At 40.1% G+C, this 21,583-nt stretch overlaps 1 protein-coding gene across 2 annotated transcripts in view; it reads right to left on the reverse strand.

Annotated features, from left to right (window-relative positions):
• LOC127640692 (protein Wnt-7b-like) overlaps positions 1-21,082 on the reverse strand; it is a 55,835-nt gene extending 34,753 nt beyond the window's left edge. Inside the window, exons 1-2 of one of the 2 annotated variants that reach the window (XM_052123387.1) lie at positions 20,538-21,082; positions 5,149-5,375 (exon numbers count right to left, since the gene is read on the reverse strand). In XM_052123387.1, coding sequence (XP_051979347.1) covers positions 5,149-5,375; positions 20,538-20,617 — 307 coding nt within the window. In that variant the 5' untranslated portion in view covers positions 20,618-21,082. Of the gene's footprint in view, positions 1-5,148; positions 5,376-17,645; positions 17,948-20,537 lie in introns of those variants that run through there. The other variant, XM_052123386.1, reaches the window with a different exon arrangement.
• Between the last annotated feature and the right edge of the window lie 501 nt (positions 21,083-21,583).

Consider the following 21,583-nt stretch of genomic DNA (forward strand, 5'->3'; position numbering starts at 1 on the left):
ACCAACACATACATGTAGAGTAGAATAGAACTGATTTGAATACAACAGAATAAATAGAATAAAACAGAACAATGTAACTGAACAAGAATAGAATAGAATATAATTAAATAGAAAAGAATAAAATGGAATAACAGGAAAATTACTGAATAGTAATTTTGGGGGAACTATTCCTTTAATAATGGCATTCGATATTACACATATTTACAATTTAAAACAAGCTGTTATTAAACGTTTTCTAAATGCATTAAATTAAATTAGAATATGGGAAATCCATGCAAAATCCATTAAAAGACGTTCACAAACATGTCAAAATGACAATTTCATCCCTCACTATTACTTGGATGACTGTAAACAAACCAGTAAGGAAAGTTTAAAGATTCACCACAGAAGTGTAACATTTTATACAAACTGTGAAGTGTTTTGTGAAAGCCAGAGGAATGAATGTTTACAGAGCACTTGGTTTCACGTCGCAGCCTGACCACATTTTAACAGCGACAAAACATTTTGAAATGAGAGGAAATGTAAATGACAGCGCAAAAGAGCAGCACACCCTGCAACCTACTTAGGAATGGCACTTCATACAAAAGCCATGAAAATGTAAATGTTTGCCCAGTTGCAGCTCATTTTGACTGCATAAATACGAGGGAGAGAGTAAGATAAAGCCATAGAGAGAATAGACTTTAATGTGTTGCTATAAGATGGTCACTGTTATCAAAATGTCCTTTTAAGTAGTATTTGCTAACCTAAGCATCTCCATTACTATTGTTTTTATTTAAGGTTAGGGATTAGAAAAACAAACAAACCCAAAATATAAAATGTCAGTACTTAAAACGGTCACTGCAGTAACATGCTAACAACTCAGACAGACTAAAGGCCAAAGTATACATCGGGTATGTGTGACACAAATAGCGTCATCTGCGAACGAGTTGCTATTCGTTCACTGTCAGAAAAGTATACTCACTAGGGCAACGTGCTCGATCAGGCACGAGGAGATCCAGAACATGCAAAAAAAAAGTATACCTGGGCATTTAAATGCTAACAACCACTCAGAATGCCTCAGAAACTGCAAACTAACATGCTAACAACCACTCAGAATGTCTCAGAAACTGAAGACTAACATGCTAACAACCACCCAGAATGTCTCAGAAACTGCAGACTAACATGCTAACAACCACTCAGAACGCCTCAGAAACTGAAGACTAACATGCTAACAACCACCCAGAATGTCTCAGAAACTGCAGACTAACATGCTAACAACCACTCAGAACGCCTCAGAAACTGAAGACTAACATGCTAACAACCACCCAGAATGTCTCAGAAACTGCAGACTAACATGCTAACAACCACTCAGAACACCTCAGAAACTGCAGTTTCATGCTAATGACTCAGAATTCCTCAGAAACTGCAGTTACATGGTAACAACCACTTAGAATGCCTCAGAAACTGCAAACTAACATGCTAACAACCACTCAGAATGCCTCAGAAACGGCAGACTAACATGCTAACAACCACTCAGAACACATCAGAAACTGCAGTTTCATGCTAACAACCACTCAGAATGCCTCAGAAACTGCAGACTAACATGCTAACAACCACTCAGAACACATCAGAAACTGCAGTTTCATGCTAACAACCACTCAGAACACCTCAGAAATTGCAGACTAACATTCTAACAACCACTCAGAACGCCTCAGAAACTGCAGACTAACATGCTAACAACCACTCTGAACGCCTCAGAAATTGCAGACTAACATGCTAACAACCACTAAGAATGCCTCAAGAAATGGCAGTATAGCATGCTAACAACCATTCAGAACACCTCAGAAACTGTAGAGTTAAATGTTAACAACCACGTAGAGCACCTCAGAAACTGCAGACTAGCATGCTAACAACCACGTAGAGCACCTCAGAAACTGCAGTTACACACTAACAATATCTCAGAACACCTCAGAAACTGCAAACTAACATGCTAACAACCACGCAGAACACCTCAGAAACTGCAGACTAGCATGCTAACAACCACGTAGAGCACCTCAGAAACTGCAGTTACACACTAACAATATCTCAGAACACCTCAGAAACTGCAAACTAACATGCTAACAACCACGCAGAACACCTCAGAAACTGCAGACTAGCATGCTAACAACCACGCAGAACACCTCAGAAACTGCAGACTAGCATGCTAACAACCACGTAGAGTACCTCAGAAACTGCAGTTACACACTAACAATATCTCAGAACACCTCAGAAACTGCAAACTAACATGCTAACAACCACGCAGAACACCTCAGAAACTGAAAACTAACATGCTAACAACCACGCAGAACACCTCAGAAACTGCAGACTAGCATGCTAACAACCACACAGAACACCTCAGAAACTGCAGACTAGCATGCTAACAACCACGTAGAGCACCTCAGAAACTGCAGTTACACACTAACAATATCTCAGAACACCTCAGAAACTGCAAACTAACATGCTAACAACCACGCAGAACACCTCAGAAACTGAAAACTAACATGCTAACAACCACGCAGAACACCTCAGAAACTGCAGACTAGCATGCTAACAACCATGTAGAGCACCTCAGAAACTGCAGTTTCACACTAACAATATCTCAGAACACCTCAGAAACTGCAAACTAACATGCTAACAACCACGCAGAACACCTCATAAACTGCAGACTAGCATGCTAACAACCACGCAGAACACCTCAGAAACTGCAGACTAGCATGCTAACAACCACGTAGAGCACCTCAGAAACTGCAGTTACACACTAACAATATCTCAGAACACCTCAGAAACTGCAAACTAACATGCTAACAACCACGCAGAACACCTCAGAAACTGCAAACTAACATGCTAACAACCACGCAGAACACCTCAGAAACTGCAGACTAGCATGCTAACAACCACACAGAACACCTCAGAAACTGCAGACTAGCATGCTAACAACCACGTAGAGCACCTCAGAAACTGCAGTTACACACTAACAATATCTCAGAACACCTCAGAAACTGCAGACTAGCATGCTAACAACCACGCAGAACACCTCAGAAACTGCAGACTAGCATGCTAACAACCACGTAGAGCACCTCAGAAACTGCAGTTACACACTAACAATATATCAGAACACCTCAGAAACTGCAAACTAACATGCAACAACCACGCAGAACACCTCAGAAACTGAAAACTAACATGCTAACAACCAAGCAGAACACCTCAGAAACTGCAGACTAGCATGCTAACAACCATGTAGAGCACCTCAGAAACTGCAGTTACACGCTAACAATATCTCAGAATGCCTCAGAAACTGCAAACTAACACGCTAACAACCACGCAGAACGCCTCAGAAACTGCAAACTAACATGCTAACAACTACGCAGAACGCCTCAGAAACTGCAGTTACACACTAACAATATCTCAGAACACCTCAGAAACTTCAAACTAACATGCTAACAACCACGCAGAATGCCTCAGAAACTGCAAACTAACATGCTAACAACTACGCAGAACGCCTCAGAAACTGCAAACTAACATGCTAACAACTACGCAGAAAGCCTCAGAAACTGCAGTTACACACTAACAATATCTCAGAACACCTCAGAAACTGCAAACTAACATGCTAACAACCACGCAGAACGCCTCAGAAACTGCAAATTAACATGCTAACAACTACGCAGAACACCTCAGAAACTGCAAACTAACATGCTAACAACTACGCAGAAAGCCTCAGAAACTGCAGTTACACACTAACAATATCTCAGAACACCTCAGAAACTGCAAACTAACATGCTAACAACCACGCAGAACGCCTCAGAAACTGCAAATTAACATGCTAACAACTACGCAGAACACCTCAGAAACTGCAAATTAACATGCTAACAACTACGCAGAACGCCTCAGAAACTGCAAACTAACATGCTAACAACTACGCAGAACACCTCAGAAACTGCAGTTACACATTAACAATATCTCAGAACACCTCAGAAACTGCAAACTAACATGCTAACAACTACGCAGAACACCTCAGAAACTGAAAACTAACATGCTAACAACCACGCAGAACACCTCAGAAACTGCAGTTACACATTAACAATATCTCAGAACACCTCAGAAACTGCAAACTAACATGCTAACAACTACGCAGAACACCTCAGAAACTGAAAACTAACATGCTAACAACTACGCAGAACACCTCAGAAACTGCAGTTACACATTAACAATATCTCAGAACACCTCAGAAACTGCAAACTAACATGCTAACAACTACGCAGAACACCTCAGAAACTGCAGTTACACATTAACAATATCTCAGAACACCTCAGAAACTGCAAACTAACATGCTAACAACCACGCAGAATGCCTCAGAAACTGAAGAGTAAAATGCTAACAATCACAAAGAAAACTTTATCAAATGCAAAGTAATATGCTTACAACATTTTAGCAAAACACTAGCAACCACTCAAAACATTTTATTAAACTACAAAAATAGCCTTTGATATATTGTTTTTGCAGCAAAATGTAGCTGATAGCATGTTAACATATGTGTGCAGTCAATTTGTGATCAAAGTACCAGGGCTGAATTCAGCAAACACAGCATACCATCACTTAGACTAGTTAATCAACGCTACATCAATCAAAACACCAATACAAACACACTTTTGCAATCCGCTGAGGGTCAAGTGTGTGAGAGTGTGATCTGTGTGGCGTGTCATGTGTAACCAGGGTTTGGTTTGTGTTCACCCACAGCACAGAGAGAGAATTGTCTTTCATATCACCATGTCTGCCCATTTCTGAAAAGAATTCAGTGCTTTTGTCACAGTAAGAAGTCTAAATCCTGTGTAATCAGAGCACTATTTACATGAGACACTTATCTTCTGTAGCACAACTCTTTCTAGATGAGTTCATTCAGAACTGTAGTCATAAAAAAAGGCCCTGGCATTCATGCAAATATACCACTTGAAGGCAGCACTAAACTTCATACTGACAACATTTTGGTTACCAATGCCATTGTACAAATTTGCTTCTCATAGGCATATTTACCAACTTTGATTATTTCATCTGCAACTGGACGTTGTCCAGACATATCAACATCACTACCCCTAAAACAAAGCAACTGTGCAAAGACTTTTGCCAACGACTGACCTACTCGCAGCTCTTGCCCAAAGACTGTGCGTTCGCCCAGCGCCGAACAGTTCCAGCGGCCGTATCGGAACTGGTACTGGCATTCGTTGATGCCCAGCTGTGCCCCCTCTCCGATCACGATGATGGCGTCGGGTCGACTCTGACAGATGGCGCGCTGACGGGGGGCGAGTCCGGGGATCTTATTGCAGATGATGTTGGCACCGAGGGCCACCACAGAGGAAAGAGCCCTGGTAGACAGAAAAGAAACAAACTAGTAAAGACAGTTGACTCTGTAAACTGATGTGATATGATCAAATAAACATGACTTGACTTTACAGAGTGTGGAATGGTTTATAAGATTTAAGTGTGTAAATTCCACACTTGCCTCATTACTTTATTGATGATGGTACCAAAAGGAAAGAAAAATACTGAGATCTTTTTAATATCTCAACTGATTCTCCTAGACAGCAATGAGATTAAATGGAGAGCAAATGGAGACAGAATTTTGTCCTTTCTGCCCCTCAGAAAAGACTTGATTAATTCCAAGTATTGCCACTGCTGCTACTAAGATCTGACCACTACAGATAATAGAATAGAATAGAATAGAATAGAATAGAATAGTATGTGAACATAGTAGAACTGTATAAATAGAATAGACCAACATATAGAGTAAAATTGAATGGAACATAATTCAATACAACAAAATAAACAGAATAAAACAGAACAACATAGCTGAACATGAAAAGAATTGAATAGAACAGAATAGAATAGAATGACAGAAAATAATGGAATAGAAAAAAATAGCTGGGCATTATGGAATAGGATAGAACTGAATAGAACATGAATACAATACAATAGAATTGTATAAACTGAACAGACCAACACATACATGTAGAGTAGAATAGAACTGATTTGAATACAACAGAATAAATAGAATAAAACAGAACAATGTAAATGAACAAGAATAGAATAGAATGAAATGGAATAACAGGAAAATTATTGAATAGAATAAAATATAAATAAAATGAATAGAATAGAATTAAATACAACAGAATAAATCTAATAGTACCAAACAATATAACTGAAAATGAATAGAATATAAGAAAAGAATAGAATAACTGGACACATTGATTTAATTTAATGTGAATAGAATAGAAAAATGGAATAGAATTGTACAACTGGAAAAAATAGAATGGAATAAAATAGAATGAACAGAAACAAATACAGCAGAATAAATAAATAGTAAAAAACAATACAATTGAAAATAATTAAAATGGAATAATGAAAAATATAAAAAAGAATAGAATAACTGGACTTCAAGGAATAAAATAGAATACGAATATAATAGAATTGTATAAATAGAGCACAACAGAGTAAACAGAAAAGTACAGAACAATATAACTGAATGTGCATACTTTAGAATTAAGTAGAATAGAATAATGGAAAATAATGGAACTCAATAGCTGGATATAATGGAATAGAATAGAATTAACAGAATACATTGAAACAGGATAAATACAATATTACAGAGCAATATACATTACAGTAATTGAACATTAACAAAATAGAGCAGAGCTGACTAGAATAGAATTGTGTAAACAGAACATACCACCACATAGCTGTGGAGTAGACTATAGTAGGACTTGGAATTAAAAACAGAATAGAATTAAATACAGTGATAAAGTATTCAGACCCCCTTAAATTTTTCACTCTTTGTTATATTGCAGCCATTTGCTAAAATCATTTAAGTTCATTTTTTTCCTCATTATTGTACACACGGCACCCCATATTGACAGAAAAACACAGAATTGTTGACATTTTTGCACATTTATTAAAAAAGAAAAACTGAAATATCACATGGTCCTAAGTATTCAGACCCTTTGCTGTGACACTCATATATTTAACTCAGGTGCTGTCCATTTCTTCTGATCATCCTTGAGATGGTTCTACACCTTCAATTGAGTCCAGCTGTGTTTGATTATACTGATTGGACTTGATTAGGAAAACCACACACCTGTCTATATAAGACCTTACAGCTCACAGTGCATGTCAGAGCAAATGAGAATCATGAGGTCAAAGGAACTGCCTGAAGAGCTCAGAGACAGAGTTGTGGCAAGGCAAAGATCTGGCCAAGGTTACAAAAACATTTCTGCTGCCCTTAAGGTTCATAAGAGCACAGTGGCCTCCATAATCCTTAAATGGAAGACGTTTGGGATGACCAGAACCCTTCCTAGAGCTGGCCGTCCGGCCAAACTGAGCTATCGGGGGAGAAGAGCCTTGGTGAGAGAGGTAAAGAAGAACCCAAAGATCACTGTGGCTGAGCTCCAGAGATGCAGTCGGGAGATGGGAGAAAGTTGTAGTAAGTCAACCATCACTGCAGCCATCCACCAGTCGGGGCTTTATGGCAGAGTGGCCCGACGGAAGCCTCTCCTCAGTGCAAGACACATGAAAGCCTGCATGGAGTTTGCTAAAAAACACCTGAAGGACTCCAAGATGGTGATAAATAAGATTCTCTGGTCTGATGAGACCAAGATAGAACTTTTTGGCCTTAATTCTAAGCGGTATGTGTGGAGAAAAGCAGGCACTGCTCATCACCTGTCCAATACAGTCTCAACAGTGAAGCATGGTGGTGGCAGCATCATGCTGTGGGGGTGTTTTTCAGCTGCAGGGACAGGACGACTGGTTGCAATCGAGGGAAAGATGAATGCGGCCAAGTACAGGGATATCCTGGACAAAAACCTTCTCCAGAGTGCTCTGGACCTAAGACTGGGCCGAAGGTTCACCTTCCAACAAGACAATGACACCGCTAAAATAATGAAGGAGTGGCTTCACAACAACTCCGTGACTGTTCTTGAATGGCCCAGCCAGAGCCCTGACTTAAACCCAATTGAGCATCTCTGGAGAGACCTGAAAATGGCTCTCCACCAACATTTACCATCCAACCTGACAGAACTGGAGAGGATCTGCAAGGAGGAATGGCAGAGGATACCCAAATCCAGATGTGAAAAACTTGTTGCATCTTTCCCAAAAAGACTCATGGCTGTATTAGATCAAAAGGGTGCTTCTCCTAAATACTGAACAAAGGGTCTGAATACTTAGGACCATGTGATATTTCAGTTTTTCGTTTTTAATAAATGTGCAAAAATGTCAACAATTCTGTGTTTTTCTGTCAATATGGGGTGCCGTGTGTACAATAATGAGGAAAAAAAATGAACTTAAATGATTTTAGCAAATGGCTGCAATATAACAAAGAGTGAAAAATTCAAGGGGGTCTGAATACTTTCCGTACCCACTGTATAAGGGAATAAATAGAAGAATAGAATAGAAAGTGAATTAAATAGAACAAAATGAAACAGATTAGAAATTAGTTGATTTAAATAGTACAACAGAACCAAGCAACACCTAACCGCAGAGTAGAATTAAATGAAATTAACTGAATTGCATTAAACAGACCAGCATAACTGAATAGAATAGGCCATAGCATTACTAATAATAACTAAGTAGAATACAACAGAACGACATAACTGAACATAATAGAATAAAACAGACAGGAATGATGTGTCTTACTGATTATAAAGGTTTTGCACGCTCCATGTAGCTTTTGTTGTCTTGCCATATTTTCATGCAACTGTGACCACACAAACTCTGACATATAAGCACAACTCTCTCATCATATGGCTTTCTGTGTTGATACAGCACTTGACAATTCCTTTAACATGCACGCTGAGTATTTTCAGCTCTCTGTGTTTGTATAAACCCGTACTGCTAAACAAGAGGGCTTCTATGTTTCCGAGCATTGAACCTGCTCAGTTATGTGTCTTTTAAACATGTCAGAGACAACACAAGCGCGGGGAGACGCATGCCAACTTTGAAGAATGACGTCGCCCGACCACGGACGACTCTACCGCAGGGCAGGCGAGTCGCGACAGGCAATGTGTGTATCAGCATAAAAAGGACACAGGGGTTGGTGTCGTGGGGAGAATACTTGCAACTTCTGGATTCCCTTTAAGAAACTGTGTGGGACGAAACGCAGAAAGTTCATTGGAAATCGGATCCGGTTTGATGCTTGTCTGGTTGTGTTTCCATGCCCACAAAGGCTTAAGAATTACTCTTAAATACAAAACCACATGCGCAACGGAGACCTCTGTGTTTAAGAAACATCTCTTGTTTCGGCATATAATCGAGGGAACTGTTTTGGTTTGCAAGGGGCTAGCAGCTAAAAGTGTATGTTTATCTGAAACCTTCAACAAAGACAAACTAACACTCAGCCACACTTTATTAGAGCAGCACAACGCTATGAAATGGGTGTTTCAAACTTAAATGGATTAGTGTAGACATGGCCAACAGAATCACATGTATCTCAGGCGATAGAGCAGGTCGGCAGCCAATCGTAGGGTTGGCGGTTCGATTCCCAGACGTCTCCACATGCCGAAGTGTCCTTGGGCAAGACACTGAACCCCAAGTTGCTCCCAATGGCAGGCTAGCGCCTTGCATGGCAGCTCTGCCATCATTAGTGTAATGAGTGTGTGTGAATGGGTGATTGGGACACAGTGTAAAGCGCTTTGGTAACCTCTAAGGTTATGCACTATATAAGTGCAGACCATTTACCATTTATCTCACATATGTGCATAAATACATGCACAAATGACCTTGTGTAAATGTGAAACGCTTGCAAATGTTTTTTCATGCCTACATAGATTGAGTTACAGAACATGCTCTCCTCTAGAAACAACTGAAAAGTTTGGACTTCATTTAAAACATCTTATTACGGCAGTCTTGCTCATACACCAAATGACGTTTTTTCTGGTTAAACAAGCGATGGCTTTGGTTTAAAAGTTGAATATGGACCCTATTCTTTGGAGCATGTTATAATGTTGTAAAGTGCATGTTAATAACGGTCTGTAGGAAAGAAAAATCACAATATCTCAATTGTTTTTCATAGACGGCAATGACATTAAATGGAAAGTGTCTTCTCAAGAGTTTCAGACGAGAACTCAAAGTCTCAAACAGTCCTCAGATTTGCTCAAGATACCAAAATTGGCAAACAAAAGATCTCGTGTGAACTCTTCCGATAGCAAATGATCTGAGCTATACTTTGCACATTCATTTTATATCTCAATACTCTATCTGTGTGTCAATGGAAGTCTGTGCCTGTTAATACACTGTGGAGAAGAGGGGGGCGGGGCCGGGCTAGAATGTCACACGCCCGGTCCCCAATCGGCCTGATGGGGCGCGCGAGGGATAAAGGCGGCCGGTGACAACGGTTCGAGAGATTGTTGACGGACATGCCCGTAATTCTCTCTCTCGAACCATCATCACCGGCCAACTTTATCCCCTGCGCGCCTCATCAGGCCGATTGGGGACCGGGCGCGCGATATTCTGACCCGGCCCCGCCCCTCTGCTCCACATACACTTTAGAGACTAACCTGATACTTATATTCTGGGAATATACTGTAATAAAGGAATAGGAGTATTCTGCGTTCAATTCAAGTTAAGCTGAATCGATTATTTCGACTTGTTCCTTCTTTTCTTCTAACAAAAGCAAAAATTGAGATTAGAGTGAGACACTTACATGGAAGTCAATGGGGCCAATTTTTAGATGGTTTTAAGATGTAAGACCCCATTGACTTCCATTGTAAGTGTCTCACTGGAACACACATTTGTGCTTTTTTAAAGAAAAGGAGGGACGATATCATCAATATAATCAATATTATGCCACAAATGCTGTCGATTGAGCTAAACTTGGACTATTCCTTTACACGAGACATCAGAGATCTCCATCTGAGCAATAAACAGAGATGTAGTGTGACAGTAGCGCAGCAAAATACCAATCATTTAAGTCTATCGGTTCATTTAGGACAGTTTATGTAAATTAACCAGTTATAATAAATGATTCCCCTATATTAAAGGATTAGTTCACCCAAAAATTCTCTCTCACGATATCCCAGATGTGACTTTCTTTCTTCAGTAGAACACGTTTGAAGAAAAACAGAAGAATGTCTCAGCTCAGTCGGTCCTTAAAATGCAAGTGGATGGTGATCAGACCTTTAAAGCTCCACAAATCACAGACAGTCGGCATAAACATCATCAATACGACTCCAGCGGTTAAATTAATGTCTTCTAAAGTGACACGATCACTTTTGTTGCGAAAAATATCAATATTTAAGTACTTTATAACGCTAAATCATGCTTCTGGTCAGCTTCACGAGAGCACTGAGTTCACGCGGTCTCTCATGTGACGTATTCGCGTCGGCATGATACGGACGTAATCGCAAGTTCTCCTCTCAGATGAGACATCCAGGATAAACACACAAACGCACCATTGTGAGTAAAGAAACAGATAAATACAGATCTAAACCGAAACCAACAAAGCGTCTGTACGGTGTTCCTCCTACTCACTTGTAAACAGCGCTGCTTTTTCGGATGTGTCGCACGTGCATCAGTTCTCACGTGTTTCAAATGCGATTACATCACACTTGCGTACCGCTTCTGACCAGAAGCATGATTCAGAGTTTTAAAAAGTACATAAATATTAAATATCACTTTAGAAGACATTAATTTAACCACTGGAGTCGTATGCATGACGTTTATATCGACTGTCTGTGATTTTTGGAGCTTTAAATGTCTGATCACCATCCACTTGCATTTTAAGGACCGGCTGAGCTGAGACATTTTTCTATATTTCTGCAGTACGTTCTGCATAACGCTGCCGCTTATTGTTGCATATCGCGGCCCATTCGGCATGTTTCGCGGCCGAACCACCGGCTGGTCGGTTCTCCCGATGGACATTCCGCCCCAGAGCGGCCCAAAAGTGCGTCGTCCCACCGGGAAAATGCCCGGTATGCCAGATTACCAGTCCAGCCCTGGTAAAAGCACCCTACTTTTAAACACAAGAAAATAAATGATCCCTGTGCGCTTGGCTCCAAGCGTCACCCGGTCCAAACCCTGCAAAAACAAACTACCAACATGGCCGAACTGGCTCCAGGAGCTTGACGAAAATAAGAGGAAATGTGACTTTTATGGACCCGTTTTTACCTGTAAACTTGCATTTATTGAGACTAGATCTCTTTATAAATTTGCTCAGATGTTGCACTTTCCTCAGGAGACTTACTGGAGTTTTCAATTCTTTCATTTACGCACTGTTTGAACTATTGTTTCGCATTACATTTGTGGTAAGGAATACAAATAGACACAAATGAGACATGGCATACGAGTATATAAAATCCATGCGGATAGCACAGATCAGGTTATTTGCTCATGGAAGCATTGGATGAGAAATATTTGAGTTCATATTTAGCTCTTTGGCTTCAAATCTGAGCACAGTTTGAGACATTGTTGAGATCTCTTGTGTAACTCTAGAGGAGATGCTTGTGAGATTACTGGGCTCTCTTTCTCAGGAGAAACACGTGGGAAGTAGAAGATGTACGCAAAAGTCTCAATTTGCTCTATTTAATCTAGTTGCTGTCTGGGTAGCTCAGTGGTAAAGACGCTTGCTATCACCCTTAGGGTTCGCTAGTTTGCGAGTTTGGAATCCCAGGGCGTGCTGAGTGACTCCAGTCAGGTCTCCTAAGCAACCAAATTATTCCGGTTGCTAGGGAGGGTAGAGTCACATGGGGTAACTTCCTCGTGGTCGCTATAATGTGGTTCGTTCTCGGTGGGGCGTGTGGTGAGTTGAACGCAAGTGTGCCGCACAAGCCCTCAAAAGTGAAGCCAAAACGTCTCGATTGTCCCCCGGTGACTGGTCCTAGTATAGGTCATAAACCCCGCCTCCCCATGTTATTCAACGGGACGTGAGACCAACTAAACAATTAAATTACACTTCACATATCTTTTTTCCAAAGATAGTTTCTGTCATTTACTGTCGTTTCTATCACGTTGATGTCATTTCAAGTGTTTGTTTTCAAAATAAGATTGTTTTTAGTTATTTGATGCTATAAAAACGGTGCTGTGACATCATGATTGACAGCTGTGATTGACAGGTTCTCTGAGAGAAGTAGTCACTGAAGCACCAACTGACTTTTTTTTCGGGATCTTCGGAGGACTGAGGAGATTGGAGCTTTAAATTTAATATCTACATTTCTATAATTATTTCACACCGTCATAAGTCAAAAGTCAAAAGTGCAGGGGCGTGTGCTTGTGATTGATTCAGCGAGAGTGAGGGCGGGGCCTTGATTTCGCGGCTTTACTTCCTGCTCACTACTGCGCAGGTCTGGTCCCGAAATCGCAACTGCGCAGACTCAAGTCCCAAGATGTCAGCGCCATATCGGGACACTGGCGGCTTCAGTTCTCACCAATGGAAAAGAGCGAAGGGGCGTCGGCCATCTTTTTTACAGTCTATGGTTGAACGTGGATGCCGGGGAGAATAGCGTGAAGCCTCCACACGCACTATATCTCCATGGTAACGCTCTCAACGAGTCACGTGATAAGATGCGCGGATTGACGGTCTCAGACGAGGAGGCAACTGAGATTTGTCCTCCGCCACCCGGATTGAGGCGAGTCACTACGCCACCACGAGGACATGGCGTGAAATGGGAATTGCTATTCCAAATTGGGGAAAATCCTACATTTATATCACTATTTTCAGGCTTTTGTTCGAAAAAAGCATTTTAATATGGTTTAACTTTGCACTACAAATGATGCTGATACAAAACAAGCGCCAAATAATAATTATTATTTTTTTATATATTTGAGGAGATTGGAGGGGCACAAAATATATAACTTAAAAAAACACATTTTAATCAGCCACTGTTCAACATATGGGTTACAATCACAGCAATTCAGTGTTATAAACCAAACTGTCCTTCTAAATAACAGTTCAAATGGGAAAACCAACAGATTTGCAAACCAAGAATTGTCCAAATGAGGCAGATTTCCTATTAACTCTTCAACACGTACCATGACCTTCACTTCATTCCCCTCAAACATGTCCATATATATAAAGAATAAACCACGTCCTTCCTCTTTATACTCCACTTAAAGACTTTAATTCAACAAAAGGTATCAAATTTGCTACAGCGCCGATTAAAGATGGTTTCAAATGTAAAACCAAACAGTGATGTGCAAACCAATGCTAAACAGTCTTTCCCACTTAAACGGCAACAAAAACCCACATCTATTTTAGACACTGTGCTCGGGGTATCCAACAGCCAAATTAAGAACTTGGTCTGGAGGTCATTTAACGAACAAGGATTTTGAGAGAAATTATTAGGGGAATAACTATAAGTTCACTTTGGATAGGATGCAAATACAAATGGTCACATTTTATATTAGTGTGTACAATGTACTACGGTTTATTTATATAAATAATGAGTATTACTAATGAACTACGTGTACTTAATGGAATATTCCGGGTTCAATACAAGTTGAGCTCAATCGACAGCATTTGTGACATACTGTTGATCACCACAACAAAATAATTATTTCGATTCGTGCCCTCCTTTTCTTTACAAAAGCACAAATGTGTGTTCCAGTGAGTCACTTCCAATGGAAGTCAATGGGGTTTAATCTGGACACATTCAAATACTCACTGTTATAAAAGTATAGACACAAGACATAAACAACATGTGTGCTAATATGATTTTAGTGTGATGAAATCACTCACTAACCGCATCTGTGGAAAGTTATAGCCAATTTTACAACGCTGTTGCCATGACGACGTATCTCTGTAAACCCTAAAACGACCGTACAAGTGAAGAACTTTACAGCTCTGATAATAAACTACTTTTAACAGAAGAATTAATGTAAGTGCTTTTATTAAATGATGCACATCTCACATTTCTGCCTTTAAACCCTACAAAAATGGTCCCCATTGACTTCCATCGTAAGTGCCGCACTGGAACACACATTAGTGCTTATTAGAGGAGGAACGCGTCGAAATGATAATCAGCATTATTCCACAGATGCTGTCGATTGAGCTCAACTTGTATTGAACCTTAAAGCATTAAGTATGTGCATTTGTGGAGCCCCTTGTTATACAGAGGGACGGCCGGGGCAAGTTGTCACAAGGACTATATTTAATTCACTATAAGGTTTCCAGACTAAAGTCCACATACACAAATGTGCGTTTGCTCGAGCAGTGCTTTAACATGTTCGTTTCGTGTTTTAAATTAGAATAATTACACGTCTTCCAAACTGAGATTCCAATATGGTAATGTTGTTAGCTGTGGGGTAAACAAGAGAACACAATAAAACCACACTGGCATACATTCAGACAAGCGTCCACTATGCAACAGTAATAAAGTACATTTTAACCATTCTCTCGGGACAAGGGTATCGTTTCATACATTTCAGGTTGGGGTAAATTGCTCTTTGGTTTTGGTCATTCATGTCAACCGATCCACCTGTTCTAAACACGGGCGTGAATTTGTATGTTGCATGTTTTTGCAATTTAATATATGTCTTCTAGAACTACAAATATAGAGGAGACCAGAGCTACTTGACACTCTATAAACCTACAAAATGCATGTTTGCAAAATTACTCTTCACGCTTTATTGTGACACGAACACTAAAGGCATGCAACGAAAACTACTTGAATTCACATGCACGCAAATCACGAGTAAATCTGCAGATTATCAGTTCATAAACAAGTCAAGTCAACCTTAATTTATAGAGAGCATTTAAAAACAACAGAAATGGACCCAAAGTGCTTTCCAGATCAAACATATATCAAAATATATATATAACAGGCTATAAAGTGTATATATATATATACATATATGTCATTGTTTATGTATTTGTTATATGTAATAAACTTCTGATATTCAATGATATACATCATTTTTAGCTGTTGCATAATTATTTTACTGTTAACATTTGGATAAATCCTACAACAGGCTTCTTAAAGACAGCTTCCCATTGTGACAATTTACCCCATGTTCTGTTATTGGGTCAGTGTGTGTTAAATAAACTGCATCTTTAATCCTGCTCAATAATGGTGGGAATGTGGCAATGGCGTTTCGTGTTCAACTCTTTAAGGTGTGTGGCTATAAATGGACTTTCAGAAATAAATGAAGTGTTTATGAACTGATAATCTGCAGATTTACTCGTGATTTGCGTGCATGTGAATTCAAGTAGTTTTCGTTGCATGCCTTTAGTGTTCATGTCACAATAAAGTGTAAAGAGTCATTTTGTAGGTTTATAGAGTGTCAGTAGCTCTGGTCTCCTCTATATTTGTAGTTTTAGAAGACACATATTAAATTGCAAAAACATGCAACAAAGTGCAGCATACAAATTCACACCCGTGTTTAGAACAGGTGGATCGGCTGAAAGGAATTACCGGTGTAAAACCAAAGTACTGCAACCCGTGATTCAACACACAAACTGTTTTCACTGAACTTCTCTGCCACTCGGTGGCCAAATGAAATTCTCTTCCATTCAGCTTTAACACAGAACAACCTTTTACAGATTTACACTGAAAGATCCTCCAATGCCACTATAAATAAATACAATACAAAAAAACATATGAACAGCTATTCTCTATTTGGCCTGACCCTAAAAAAATCACTTCCATTGGTGTAACCTAATAGTCTGGTTGACTCTGTCATATTAAATCATACTTGAATAAAAGCAGTCATCTTAGATGTTACCGTCCGAAGCACATTTTTAAATCAGTGCTGTGGCTTCATGGACATATTTCCAAAGCGCTCATCCAAAAGCCCCTAACATTGGATCTGAATGACATCTAATGACATCTAATTACAAGAATGAAATGAATCTCACGTGTGATCCAAACAACATGTTTCTTAGCGTCCCATTCACAATATCAATATGACTGCATGCATAAAACTTCTGAAAATGTATCCAGTAAAATGCATTCAAATATTTGCAGAACAGATGCATCATTTCTTATGTATGCTACACTATCAGTCCAAGGTTTGGACACACATGCCCAATCTTACTAATGACCATTTACCACATTTCTGAACACACAAATAGAACTAGAGGAATTATGTAGAGCCCAAAAACAATCGTATATGTCAGCTTCTTTAAAGTTTTGCATTTGAGCTTCTAAAGAATCCAAAGAGGAATTTTCATAAAGCATTCCAACATCACACACACCAAAACTTCCCAACTTTCCCAATAGGAAAACCCTTTATAAGGCAATCGGTGGAAATGTTAAAAACCCCTGTAGCTGTGATTTCCATGATGTGTCCAGGAGCAACACAAGCAGAGTGCGGATAAAAGTCAGTTCCCTCTAGTCAATGGGCTGCTTCCAAATTATGACAGAAATTCCAAAAGGAATGCACACGACAGGATTTTAGGGATGCATCCTGGGATGCTTTGTAAACAGTATTAAGGAGTTCCCATGCATGCGGGTCACTTGTTGGCTTGTATTCCTCCAACTATCCACTCCAACTTATCCATTGCAAAAAAGAATAATTACAATAAGATTGTTGTAAAGATATTCATACATAAGGACAATGAATGCATCTACACACACACACACACACACACACACACACACACACACACACAAATATAATAATAATAATAATAATTTACGGATTTGGAAACTTACAGGTAGCTCCCGCTGGTGAGGATGAGGAAGATCTGCGGATAATACACAGACAGCAGCACGCTACGCGATGAGAAGAGTATCATGGTGACATGTGGAGCGAACGGGCGCTTTTTCTGGTGGACTGAGAGAAAGATACGCGTTTGGGTCCCGTAGCACGTCCTTGAGCTTCTTTTACGCGGCGCGTAACTCCCAGACGCGTGTGTGCGCTTTGGAGACGCGGTGTGTCATCGCGCAGTTCTTTCAGTCGGTGTGGTCGGAGCGGCTTGATGGATTTGGGGATGGAAAGAGAAGTGGCTCTCTCCACTCTCCGGAGACTCGGGGCTGCCATTGGGCAGAGGACGGCACCACCACACCACCATCCGCCCACTTTTGGTGCACACCAGGATAAAGGAGCCACCGGGGGCCACATGACAGCCTGTCTGTGCCCGCGGGAGCGAATTGACCGTATCCGTTAGACGGACGAGTTTAGCTTATACAAGAACAAATTTTGAAAGGACAATCTTAAGCTTGCTTTATTATTTAACTGATTATAAAAAAAACAGTGTTTTACCATTTATGACTCTTTAGTAGGACTTTTATTTATTTATTTTTTAATTTATTTTTTTTATTTTTTTTTTGGCGCGCGATCTGTTAAAGGGTCCTCTCGCAAACAACATTGTCTTTCGCGCCTCATAAAGTTAACCAATCGCTAGCTCAACGTCATATTTATGTTGTGGATGTGCTAATCGATGATAAAGTGACAATGATGACAGTGTTATTTATATTTGGTTTTGTTTATGTCGGAAAGCGCTCACGAGCTGACTGCTGTTGCTATGGTTACACGAAGGCGAACGCGATTTCTTTTTTTTTATTTGTTATATTTTTACATAGATAAAGAACCTACAGAAAACTACTTTAAGTAAGCCCATCCCTCAATATCATCGTATAATTCGTATATCGAAAATATTCCGTAACAGCACGCGATCGGTCTTCTGTTGCCATGGTTACCTCCAACCGCAGCAACCGCGAGTTTTATTTACAGTACAAGGATGTAGTGAGCAACACGGATGGATGTAACCATTGCGCACCTTCTCCGTGTTAACATCAGCATCTCCCGCTGAACGAGTTTTAATGCGCGCCAAGAACGTAGACGGGGAGAATACGGATGGTAGCCTGACCCCCCCAGAGTGAGGAAACGTGAAGGCGGAATCACTCTGCACCCGCACACCCTGCCCACCCCTTTTTGAAATGTTGCCCTCTGGCCGGCGCTACAGAGCACTGAGCACCAGGACGTCCAGGCACAAAACACGTTTTACCATCGGGCCATTTTCCACATGAACAATTAAACTGCCTCAGGACTCCACCATAGTGCAATAATGCAAATACAAATCTCATGTGCATATGCATATGTATATATAGAGAGAGAGTCTACAAGTGCCATTATGTGCTTTTTAGCTTCCTTAAAACCCCTGTTTTCAAAGTGCAGGTGTAAAGATCCCCAATAGAAAAAGCCTTTCAACAAAAACAGTTCTTTAGGCAGAGGGTGTTCCAGATTCAACCATTATAAGGGTAACCCATACATGTGTTGGCCAACTTTATTAATGCGCTGAGTGAAATACAGTGCTTGTACCTGCATGTGCTGTATGTCATCGTTGAGAAAGAAGGTAAAGGGGGTATAGTGACAGGGATCCTCAGGCTGGGAAATCAGGTTTGACCTAACGGGACCCCACGTTATCTAGAGATCTCCAAGCATGCTATTTGTCATATGAGGTCTTGTGAACCATCTTAAGTGTCTGAAGATTGCATGATTGATATTAGGGCTTTGGCAGAATGATAAATGAGATCGCAAGAGTCCCAAAACGAGAGAAAAAAAGTGACTAGTGCGGTGTTTTTTCTATATACTGTATATATGATGCATGCAACAGGGCATGTGTAGATCTAGAGATGATGTGCTGATTTTATATAGTCTAATACTTGCATATGTGACAGTATAACTCCTCAAAAGACTGTCTTCGTCAAATATAAAGCATGAACGCATAAATATGGAATAAACCAGAGTAACGAGTGAAATAATGGACTGACTAGATGACAGGGGATATGAAACAAATTCGTGAAGAATGCAGGTGAGGTCTTGCAAAATTGGCTGGTTAAGGAATGTGGAAATGCAACTCGGCGTGCTGTTATTACTGAGGGTACAGAGAGGTGAACGAGAGAGCCAAAAACAGCAGTGTGGGTCATCATTTAAACTAGTTAACTAGAACACAAATGCAGACTAAAGGAAGACGTTAAACTCGTGTTTTAAACATGCAAAAGCTGTTATTCGGTGAAGCCTCTTTCATTACACACTGAACAATTGCATGCATTTATAACTGCAATAAATGCAATCATAGGGCATCGATGAATGCAATGGAAAAAGTTGGAAGTTGGGATCTAGGGCAGGATGCAACACAAGAAATGTGCAAAATAAATAATAATAATAATAATAATGTGTGCACACTCAAGATATTCCTATGAAATGTTGTGTGAGAAATGCAAAAGTTTCGTTAAATATGTATATTAATGTATAAGGTAGATTTTAGGTCCTGTAATTGGTCATGCTTTCTTTAAAGATGTAAATAATGTCAAGGAATAATCCGGGTTTAATTCAAGTTCAGCTCAATCGACAGCGTGATTATAATTACCACAAAAAGGCATTTCGAATCGTCCGAAAATGCTACAAATCTTAAACCCGGAATATTCCTTTAAATGCTTCTCCAGTGTGACAAATGCATTTTAAGGAGTACAAATATTCTAAAATGCTGTTTAAAAAGTTTTAGATGATGTATACCATGTCAGTTCCCCTAAAGGAACTACCCAAATGCAGACGGATAAACTTCCAGAACAAAAACAAATCAAGTACGCTGTAGTTCTTACCCAAGTCTGGAATATATGATGCCGAAACACAGGAGGACGTTAAAAATCCACAGTCGTAGGGGTCCGATCATGGTGTCCATTCGGGGAAGAAAATCCCACCTCACATCGGCCACTCCGTCCCACCTGTGCAGGTAAACACGGCGTTTCTGTTTCTCCAACGTGTCTCCTCCAGCGTGTTTTTCAGAAACCTGAGAGCCATAGTCAGCGTTCAGATGCAACCGAGGGATGCTTCGCTGTCTCGTTCTCAGGTTTGAAAGCAAAAGGTTTTGAAGATTGAGGCTTACAAACTCTGTGTTTTCGAGGAGGAGCGAGTCGACTGTTTTCAGGTGAACCTGTCGTGAGTATAAAGTTCCGCCTTCTTCTCCCTCTCTGCTGGAATGCAGACGGGTTTCAGTCCTGAGCTCATGCACTGCTGCTGCTGGTTTGTCAAATTCTTTCCATTTCTTTGCAGGTGAAAGTCTAGGGCAGGTAACACAAGCCCTTATCCACGCCCCCTCGGTTTAACACTTACAGATGAGAGTATTTTACAGACATGGCACACGTGCTTGCGGTGCAAAGACTGCAAATGAAAGGCATGAAGGATCTGCCCTCCCTTTTCATAAAGAAATTAGCTGTTGCACAATCGAGCAACCAAGTGATCATTACTTGCATACACGTCTCATGGTTGATATTTCATAAATTGGGCTGCAAGGGGAGGGCTAAGAGGGAAGATTCTTACATAAGTTGAAGCCAAGTCCTTGCTTGCATGTTTGCCTTTCTCTACATTCAACGTTCCACCATAAAGCTTCTGCATGTCTCAAGTTTAGTGGGTGCAAAGATGTTTTTATGGAACTGTATATCAGTCAATACATTGTGCATTCTGACATATAATCCCAAATGAGATATATTTATTATCTCAGTTGTTTCTTGTAGGTATCATCGGTTATATTAAAATAGAGAGCAAATGGGTCCCATATTATTGGAGAGACTATATGGAATATTTGTACTTAAAATGGCAGATTTTGCTACTCTTACATACTGTATATAACCTATTTAACCCAAAGGTC

The sequence above is a fragment of the Xyrauchen texanus genome, chromosome 49 (assembly GCF_025860055.1).
Source record: "Xyrauchen texanus isolate HMW12.3.18 chromosome 49, RBS_HiC_50CHRs, whole genome shotgun sequence".
Taxonomy (NCBI): Eukaryota; Metazoa; Chordata; class Actinopteri; order Cypriniformes; family Catostomidae; genus Xyrauchen; species Xyrauchen texanus.